This window comes from Xiphophorus maculatus, chromosome 14 (assembly GCF_002775205.1).
Source record: "Xiphophorus maculatus strain JP 163 A chromosome 14, X_maculatus-5.0-male, whole genome shotgun sequence".
In the NCBI taxonomy this organism is placed as follows: Eukaryota; Metazoa; Chordata; class Actinopteri; order Cyprinodontiformes; family Poeciliidae; genus Xiphophorus; species Xiphophorus maculatus.
In genome coordinates this window covers 2,812,917-2,823,419 of record NC_036456.1, presented here as the reverse complement: position 1 = coordinate 2,823,419, position 10,503 = coordinate 2,812,917, and the positions used below count along the sequence as shown (strand labels likewise).

General features: G+C 39.0%; 1 protein-coding gene across 2 annotated transcripts; it reads left to right on the top strand.

The window, feature by feature from the left end:
* The first annotated feature begins 79 nt into the window (after positions 1-79).
* On the top strand, positions 80-8,666 carry LOC102221817 (high affinity immunoglobulin epsilon receptor subunit gamma-like). 2 transcript variants are annotated; one of them, XM_023345626.1, is made up of 5 exons: positions 80-280; positions 6,182-6,267; positions 7,304-7,351; positions 7,900-7,923; positions 8,015-8,666. In XM_023345626.1, the coding sequence occupies exons 1-5, from the start codon at positions 214-216 to the stop codon at positions 8,066-8,068; spliced, it is 279 nt and encodes a 92-aa protein (XP_023201394.1). In that variant the 5' UTR covers positions 80-213; the 3' UTR covers positions 8,069-8,666. The 2 variants fall into 2 exon arrangements, with proteins under 2 accessions (XP_023201394.1, XP_005800095.1); XM_005800038.3 differs by having other exon boundaries at positions 82-280; positions 6,182-6,273.
* Positions 8,667-10,503: the final 1,837 nt, after the last annotated feature.

Genomic DNA, 10,503 nt, shown 5'->3' with positions numbered 1-10,503 from the left:
TGGTGTTTTCTAACTGGGGTGGGGAGGGGAGGAGGGGGGGAGTGGTCTGATGAGATCTGAGAGAAATGGACTTCGTGCTCAGACCACAACTTCCCCTCGTAGCTGTGAGGTACGCAACACCCGAGCGCCGAGATAGACAGAGGAAAGCATCGCCCAGCGTCTGCTGCTGCTGCTGTTCCAGTCCGTGTTTCAGCCGCGTTTCAGCCCGTCACCATGGGAGCGAAGGCCGAGAGTCGACTGCTGGCCGCCGTCCCTTTCTGGATGTGTTTCGGCAGAGTCGGTGAGTTCGGAGCGCTGACCTCTTTGATGTGTGTGTGTGTTAGATTGAGCGACTGAGCTCTGGTTAACCAGACAGAGGAAGACACATCAGACGGAAACAAACTGTAGAAGCAGATCACATATTTTAGGGTTTTTTTTAAAGCGTGTCTGTTTAGTTTAGGCTGGTAGATGATCTGGGTGGTTCTGGTGACATTCGGACCCGTTGCGCTCGGTGGATGCGGCGGACTTCGCAGTTCCTGTGAAAAAGGAAACTTAACGGTGCCGACTGTAAAACCAGCAGAAAAAAAACCCCCATCAGAGCTCAACTCATTCATTTCATCCACATCCTGACAGATTAATAACTTCATCTCACTGCAATCTTACTGCATATTTATCTCCACAGTTTTTCTTTTATTGGGATCAAAAAGCTCAACTTGTTCCATTCGTGTCAATTTTCGAGAAGTAAAACCAATAAACCCAGAACAAAAACAAAGCTGATCAGCATTTTATGTGTCAACATGTTTATAGTCGGCCACAAACACTAGAAGAAAACATGAAATGCGTCGATTTTAATGAATTGTGATAAAACCATTACATATAAAGTCAGTTTAGTTTGAAATATCAGTTATCTTATCATATTTTCACATTTCTACACTTCCTGCATGTTTCCTCATGATAGTGAAGTAAAATGTCGGCGGATCGATAAGATTAGTTCTGTAGATTTAAAATGGTTCCTCAGACACAGTAAGTAATCTGAACGTTAGATGTGTTTAGATTTTACTGCAGACTTGAAGACCAGATCACATTAAAAAGAAAAAAAATCAATAAAATAAGAGAATATAAAGTACATAAAAGCCCCTAACCTGTCAGAACTGAAAAATCTTTTTTTAAATTCCAAACCACAGCTCTTGGCCTATTTTAAATGTTATTTTTTTTAATTGCTCTATGCCACGATGAGAGACAAACTCCTCTCTGACGCTTTTCAAAATTGAAATCATGTGTTGAGTTATTTTATTATTTTTTTTAATTCTATTTACCCATTTTTCCAGTCTGATCAAAACCAAAACGCCAACACGCTGCTTCGTGGCCAAAGTTGTGAATTTGTTGGGATGCGTGTTCAGGTGTTAGTCACACATTAATGCGGGACTATTTTAGGTGCCGGTTGTTTCCTCTGAAGGCAGCGATGTTAGAAAAGGAAGGGCCACATCAGCAGCGCGTCGCTGAAGCCGACGTCGGTTTTATCGGCGCCGTCACCAAAGGCAGCTCCGTCCTGACGGCTGTAGCTGTGACTGAAAGCAAGAGGAGTGTGACTGGAAGTGAGTCACTTGTGGACGTCCATCATGTGGCCCACGGCTGTAGGGAAGTGCTCCACTTCCTGGATTTCAATAGAGAAGAAAGAAAGTGGGAAGGAAGCAGCAGAGCGTCTTCTCATACTGTAGCTTCTGGATTAATAATAAAAAAACCAAAACAGACTGTAGCTCTGAGGTGGATGAGCTGCCACTTTAGTTCAGTCAGGAAGGATGGCTGCTTTTCTGTTATTTTAGCATTTATGAAGCGTTAAACTGAGGATGTTCAGCTCAGAACTGTGAGGTTTTATTTGGCCCATCAGAAGAGGGTGAGATGCTCGTCTCACACTGAATATATAAAGGAAGCAGAAGGTCTAGTTAAAGTAAACATTCTGTGGAAAGAGGCGACATTCTCACTGCCAGCGAGTCAAGTGAGAAGATGGACGGATTTATGTAAAAACCTGTGACCATTTCAGCTGAAATTCATAACATCAGTGTGCGCTTCAAAGAACGCAACAACTACTGCAAAGGCTTCATATTACTGTTAGTAATGGCAAAAATAAGTTTTTCCATTTAAAATATTTTAGCAATATCTAAAATGATATCTATGTTTTAGATATTGTTACACATATCTAAAATATATGTTTTATATATATATCGATATAGATATATGTTTTAGGTATATCTAAAACATATATCAGTACATATCCTGTGACGATATGTCACAGGAAAACATAGATATCGTCTGTTTTAGATGGACGATATCTTTATCAGATCAATCCAATCTGATCAATTTTGCTCAGTTCAGACATTTCAACAAATTGTCAGTCCGGCTAATCATTGTTGTACTTTAGGTATATTTAAACGGCACATTCTGCTACATCGCCATTAGGCTGTGTAGCATATTTTATTGCTATATTCAAAATATATTTGAACATTTATTTTTCATTTGGGTTTTGTTGGTGTGATTTTTTTTTTTCTTTATCATTGACAAGCATAAAAAAAATTTAAAAAATGCTGAGATCCCCTGAAGGATTTCTAACTATTATCACAGCAGAGTTTCGCCTGCCTACCTGCAGGCCCTTTCAATAAATTAGAATATTATTAAAAAGTTTGTTTATTTCCAGGACTAGATTGATGGTTCATACGGCCTTAACTTCTGTTCATTCCGCTTGCAGCTGATGAAAACACATTTAATACTAAAATATTACTTCAAACCAATAAAAAACATTTTCAATATAGAAATGTGAGCTTAATGAAAAGTTTAACATTTGCTTAAGGTCCTTTTTAGAAGCTACTGACAATCGAGCCTCACTGGAAAGCAAATTAAAATGGTTGAAATGTGACTCTATACATTGCAAATTTGTTGTCAACAGATGAGTGTGTTCAGTATCAATATACATATACTGTATATGAGAATGACTCAGACCGCAGTAAATAGAATCAATCAGCCAGTGATTGAAATAGTCCGGTTTTCACAGCAGCGGTTCTGGTTGATGATCAGAAAATCGCTCCGCAAAAACCAGGAATTGTGGTCGGCCAGATTGTTTCATCTCTAACATTAGATTATTTTCCAGCATAAGTACTCTGCATTCTTGTTCTATACTTAATAATTATTTATTACCAACCAAGTTGTTGTCAAAAAGACAATCTAACAGTTTAGTAGAATTAAAGGCTATTTTTTTTTTGTTTGTTTTTTATTGTTTGTGTAGAAAACTCACAGTCAGACATGGTTATTATGGACGTAATGCAAAAACACGTATTCAGGACAATATATCTAAAGTCATATTCTCATCCTAACGTTCAACAGTTATTGTATTGTACGCTGCATATCCTCTGATACGGAGCCTGAGGAACAATTCGATCTACCGCCAACTGTCATGTTGGATCCTACAGAGCATCAGACGCACCTTTCAGATACCGTTCATTAGTATTAGTCTTTTGTGTGGTTTATTTATTTAGTATTTTACGTATCTGGTCCTGACAGCAAAGGCAAATAAGCGGTGGGTTTGGCTGCCCTGCAGCGTCAGGGCGGATTGTTTCTGTTCTTCTCTCTCCTTTCATTACAAAACAAATCTGCCAGGATCTGAAATCCAGCTGGGACTTCACTGTAAAAAAAAAAAAAAATTAATCACGACAAACTTTTATTTCCTAGGTCAGTTACGACAATGAAGATTATTTCTGTTAGCTAATTAGCTAACATCTACAACATAGCTAATTAGCCATGTTGTAGATGTTTGTTTTCTACAATTGTTGACCTTTTACAGACGACCTCGGCCAGGATGTTAATCTGTTCAAACAATTCTATAAAAGTATAAAACGGCACGGGATTGTCCCGCCATCGAACCAGTCAGGAAGTAAAAGGTTTTTGTGCTAAAGAGAAAAACGTAATTTCACGCAAAATATAAGTATGGTGTGAACCTGGATCAATAAAAACAAGTTGTGAAGATGGCGTCTGAAACTGGTTTGCATCGTCATCCGCAGTAAAACGAATCGGCTGAAACGCTCAGAGAGGAAGAAGCCACGGCTCCAAAAGACAAATTACTGTTTGGAACTGATCTAATGAACAAAAAGCTTCATTAGAGCCTGAAACCATGTAAGCATTTAACCCCAATGACCCGTCGTCTGCATTTAGACTCAAAAGGAGAAGCATGAGGACACGATTCGAACTGCTGACCGCGCCATGTTCTGTGGGGCGAAAATCAAACTTCACAAAACATTTCTGGGTGTGAGATGAAACTACAACAAACTGTAGTCTAAAGCTAAGGTATTTTCATTAAATGTGCGTAACTATACAGTCTTCTGTATGTTGTTTGAAAAAGCCAATATAGCATAAATCCAGCAGTTCATTTATATTCTCTGTGTTCCCATTAGGTTAGATATTCCAAACAGCCTCGCTCTGTTTGTGCCGTTGTTATGGCCGCCATTGTACCATTGTGGACCTTTCACAATCCACAATGGTACAAACATTTAGGCTGTTGCCTAATAAGGTAGTTTTGTAAATTACTCCACACTAACATCATCATCATTCTCCAGGGGCGCCGTATCGGGAAAAAGTTATGACAATTCCAAAGGCCCCTGACCGACAGGGGGCCCTCCGCAATTTACTTATTTTTATTTATTTATTTTTTCTTAGAAATAAAAAAATAATAATTGGGGCCCTCTCAGTTACAAAATTAATCATATTGTGTTTTCTAAAATAGTTTTTAGCAGTAAAAATCAAATGTTCCCAGACCAAAAAGCAGACGTCCATATTTGCACTAAACTCCCCTGGATCTGAAATGGTTGGTTCCTGCTTGGGTTAGGGTGACGGTGACGGTGTTCAGCAGCAGTCAGTGGAAGACAAGAACTGCTAACTGCTATTTTTCTTTGCTGCTAAGAAAAATAATAAAGTCAGGTTTTCAAAAAAATAGAGAGAGAGAAAAAACAAGAGTGTCCATTTGTAACCCAGAGGGGAGTTGACTGTGAGATTATCAACCATTTAGCATAATTAGCTTAGCTACAGACTGTTTGCCTCCATTTCACTAGCATTGTATGAAGGAAGGAAACAAATTACCAATATATTCATATATTTAACTTGTTCCTGTGCTTTTTATCACGTATCAACAGATGAGTCAGTCAGCAGCAGCTCTAACTCACGTCCCTCCTGACCCGTCCTCTCCTAAGTGAAATTAAAGCTGCAGTATTTATTAAGAAATATTTTTTTTACATATTTGTCAAAACTGTCATTATGTTGTGACAGTATGGTAAAGAAATAATCTGTGAAAAATGCATTTCATCTGCTTTCTCCCAGTACTATCTGGAAACAACCAATCAGAGACAGGAGAGTTTTACTGCTGTCAATCACAATATTATGTTGCTGCTTATCCTCCTTCCCCTTGCTCTGTGCTATGCTGTAGCTAGCAATAACGATAAGTTGTTTCTCCACCATTAGCACATTTAGCAGTGAGTGAATGAGGTTGATTGACAGCGCTAAGACCCTCCTCTCGGTTCTGATTGGTTGTTTTTGGCCAGAACGTTGCATTACTTTAGCCAGCAGTAGTAGTTCAAGGAGCAGGTGGAGGAGATTGATTGTTTTAAACAGATTATCTGTCTCATAACAAACTGTCACGACATGGTGACAGTTTGAACAAATATGGAGAAAACATATTTTTTATTAAAGTTCTATAATGCAGCTTGAATAAAATGCAACTATTTTGAGAAGTCTAGATTGCTTTATGTATGTTTTGCACGTTGCCTGTGACTGTTGACATTTCAGTAAACTAAAACTACTAGAAAAAATGTAAGCAACCTACTTGCAAACTGTACACAGACTGTTTCATGTAAAATTCACGAGCAGTAAATATTGTGCTAGTATCAGTAGAGGACCAAAGAAAACAAGGCCGTTACAGGCCTTTAAAATTGTGACGCTTTTGATGGGTCAGATAGACTCAAGAAATTGTAACAGCAGCTGCGCAAAGGGGGCGATGGGAGGGGGGCAATTTCATTTTTTGTCATGGGGCCCAAGATTCCTGGCGGGGCCCCTGTCATTATCACAGAGACCAGTTACTGTCACACACGGTGTGTAAAAGCGGAAGTCCTGTGTGTACGCAGCAGACTTTCTTCTTCTAACGTCCTGCTGTCGTCTCGTCCTCCAGCTGCTCTCTCGGAGCCAGAAATCTGCTACGTCCTGGATGGGATCCTCTTCCTGTACGGCATCATCCTGACCGCGCTCTACTGCAGGGTGAAGGTTCGCACCCACACAAATCTTTCTCATTAATGTTAGACAAACCCTTAGTGTAACAAAACGCTACCAAGTTAAGTATGCAAGAAAAATCCCATCTACACACATAGATCTATTTTTCATGCCTGTGTCAATAACATGAAGTTCAGGGAAGGGAACCACTAACTAAAGTTAACAGTAATCATAAACATTACAGCAGCTAATGCTAAAGCATTATACCGACATGATATTTAGCAGAAGATAACACTGAAGTGCTATACCAACATATGAGGCAGAAGCTAATGCTAATGTGCTACACCAACACAGTATTTAACAGAAGCTAATACTAAACTTAAATTCAGCCTATATTTAGCCTTGAAGGACTACAACACAACAATTTAATTTTGACATTTACATGTTCTATGATACTCTTAGACATTGTGTTTATATCTTATTTTTATTTTTTTAAAAGGTTGTTCCTGTATGTTTGAATTTTTTGAAAAAACGCAAAAGTTAGCAAGGAAAATTAGCTCCGTTGTTAGCACATTAGCAGGAAAGTCCCCACCATAGAAGAAATGTAACACCTAAAGGAGAATATTAATGAGCAAACTGAAGGTCAAAAAACACATTTTCTAGACAGGTTTAAAGCAATGTCTCTAGATGGAGGGCAGTCCAGAAGCTTATTAAAATTAATTCATTTTAAAAAAGTTCTGTTTACAGTTTGACACACGTAGAAGTGGATTTCCCCCCCAATGCAATGTTCCCTGCATGGCTGAAAATCTATATTATAAATATAATATGAGTATAAAACACAATTCTCCCCATTTTTATTTGTGAAAAATATTTTCTTGTCACTCCATAATTGGGGTGTACTTTGTGTTTCGTCCAACACATAAAATCTCAATGAAGGCTTAGAGTTGGAACTATACACTTTTGCTCGTCAGTGTAGATTTATTTAATTTTATTTTTTTTAATCTCTATAACATCATCTATTTACTGCAAATGAATCTACCTGCTGCTTCGGAGGTTTATGTTTTTCTCTGCACATTGTTGACAGATCTACAACGCCAGAGAGGCCAGCGGTGGAAAAGGAACGTCAAAGCAGGTGAGAGCGACCGCTCGACTAAAACGGGAGCTGCTGTGTGAACCGTGTGTGTGGAACGCATCGCGCTGCAGCACAAAGCGGCGTTCCAGTCGACAAAAAAGAAGCTTGAGTTTCTCTCGAGGCTAACCTCAGTGGACACATGCTGAGGCTGAGGTTTTGGACGTGCAGAAGGAAATGAGCACACACAGCGTGTCTACATACATCAACCGTGTGCGTGTGTGTGTGTTAGGCAGTGTGAAGGTGTTTGTTTCGTGGTGAGTTGTACTAATACTGAGTCTCCACTCTGCAGTGGCTGTGACCACTGAGCAGCCTGCTGGTTAGAGGAGAATAAAGTCAACATCCTGTCCAGCTTTCAGCTCAGGCCTCTGAGAACAAGAGCTGCGTGTCATTTTAGGACAGAGCTCTGCTTCTGTTTGGTTTTAGCTTAAAAACTTGAATTGTTGGTTTGAGCCACTGTTCCAGTTCCCGTTTATTTCTCGTTTTTTTGTGTGTGTGTGTCGCAATGACTATTTTGTCTCTAATCTCTTTCTCATCTTTTTTTCTGTCAGAATGTGGAAGAGGGCATCTACACGGTGAGTTTCAGAGAACCGCGCCGCGTTAAGCTGAAGCTTCACTCTATTCATATGTATATAAATATATTTCCTCCTCTCTCCCCTCCTTCAGGGTCTGACGCCTCACAAGCCGGACACATACGAAACCATCGGCATGAAGAAGTGATCTCACCTGGCTGCAGCGTACTGTCGTGGGGTTTTTCTTTGTATTTAAACATGACACATGTCACACTCTGCTTTTTTATACCGGCGCTCGTTTCCCCATTTTGCTTTTGTTGAATCGAGCAGAAGTTGAGGAGGAAGAGATAGAAAAGAAGAAGTGAAGCAGCTCTCTGTAGGAGATACTCTTCCTGTTCTCTAGCACATATTTAACATTTTTATTTTGACTGCTGATGTCCTGAAGATGCATGTAAACGCTTCAGTGTGAAAACAAACAAATAGGATTGCAATGAGAGGTTTTATATTTTGCGAAGATTTCAGGAGGAAAACACGCTGATGGAAATTTCATCCTTTACTATTTTTGTAAATTTGACAAATTGCATACGCTTTTCTTGTATTTGTACTAATTATTGTTTCATTTTTGCACGCCATAATTTGGGGGTAAGAGAACTATAAAAGGGGGGGACATATGAAAGACGTGTAATCTTACTGAGCAGTATTTCCATCACACCACCAGGTGGCAGTGATGGCATCTCCTTCACCTTTCTGAAGCTGAGACTTCATTTTCCACGCACTTTCATATTAAAGAACTTCTCTTTTAGAAATACGGCGCCTCTGTCTCTTTATTTAACCCTCAGTCAGAACTTTTTAATTTTCAATCTGTCTTTATCACAAATTTCTGAAAACAATCATTTCCTGCCAGGGGCTTTTCATATAAATAAGATTAAATATGGACATAGCATTAGCTTTGGTCTGATATATATAGATATGATGTTAAAATATCTGGAGTTCTAAGTTGGAAACGTCAAGTAGAGCGCCTCAAAATTCTGTTTAAACTTTAAGTTGTCATAGCAACCCAGATTTAAAAACGCAAGGCAAAAGAAGTGTTATTTGCAGCTTTTCTTCCCCCCCCCCCCCCCAAAAAAGAAAAAGATTCTCTTTCAGTGAGATTTCTGAAGTGCCCAGCGTGTTTTGAACTTTACAGAGGAAGTGTCAGCTTCATCCTAAACCTGAAAAACACCTGGCGACTGCTTTCAAAATAAAAGCCCATTTCAAAATCAAAGCTGAAAATTAGGATTTGAGTGCAGATTTAAGGAGTTGACTTTGTGTTTAACTAACACAAACAGCTGTTTCATCAGTTCATTTGTAGTTTTAATAGTTGATTCATCTAAAAGATACATATTAAATTTACAGTTTGAGAATTAAACTGTTTTAAACTGAGTCATGATAATTATTCCCTTACATTTTACGAGTGCTTAAGATAAATATCTGCAACCCTGCAAATAGACTCTAATAGACATTTCTTGTACAGAAAGATTTTTCCGGTTTACCCCATCCTTAAAAATCAATACATTATACATAGAATACGGCGAAAGCTGTCAAAACATCTCATTTGCAAATCTATTTGTGATATTTACTGTCACTCCGAGTTCAGACGGTACATCACCCAGTGAGTTTTAGTTTTCAGTGTCGTATAAATAGAAGTTAACACCTTCAGTTTTAATCGACAGCCTTTATGTGGAACAACTGAGTCAATGACATAACAAAAAATAGCAAATTTAAAAAAATTATGTTGTACAGAGAGACTCTCTTGAAATAATTTCTGTCATCTATCAGTGACTACATGCAGAAGTAGAGATGATTTTTCTCATGGTCGTAATTCTGTGCTGTTGCATTGCTGTACTTGGTTCCGTTGACTGTTAGAGAAACCGACCTGTAGAGCGTTGAACACTTTTAAACATCTGCATCAGAGGGCATGTGCTTATTGATTTGAAATATGTACATATACCTAATGTTCAGGCTGTGAATATAAAAAGAAATCTCACACTCGTAAGGCAGCTGGCGGTTAGTAAGTTGTCACCGGAGCACCAGCCCCCCAAAAAGCAAAATGTGTAACGAAAAGGAACTGGCCCACGCACCAATCCCTGAGGAACTCCACGTTCAGGTCATAATATTCAGATTGAAGCAACTTTAGGTGATAGCTACCCTAATAAGGAAAGTCAGAATTTTATGATGCTAAACATTAAACATTATTACTGTGGTGAAGAGCAACTCAGAGGTTGCTCTTCACCACAGTGACATAAATAGATGTCCGTTGAGTTTGTGGTTTTGTCAACTTAAATATACCAGAGAATATTGCTCTACTTATTCAGAACGTGAACAGGGAGATTACATTCTTTAGCTTTCAACCATTACGGTGAGAATAAAAACACTTAATGTGGGCAGGTTAGTTTATGCCTTTCTTCTCGGTTACAGCCCATTGTGGCCTTTTACGTTTAGGATTATACCTCTTCAACTTAAAGGGGTCATTGGTTTCCTCCAGAGGGAGGAGGCCCCTCCAGTTTCGGTCTCAGTCTGGCTGTTATGATTCGCGCTCTGTGTCATTGGGACGAGGTTCAAACAGGTTTTCTCGGGCATGATTATTCACCTGCCTCTCCTCTG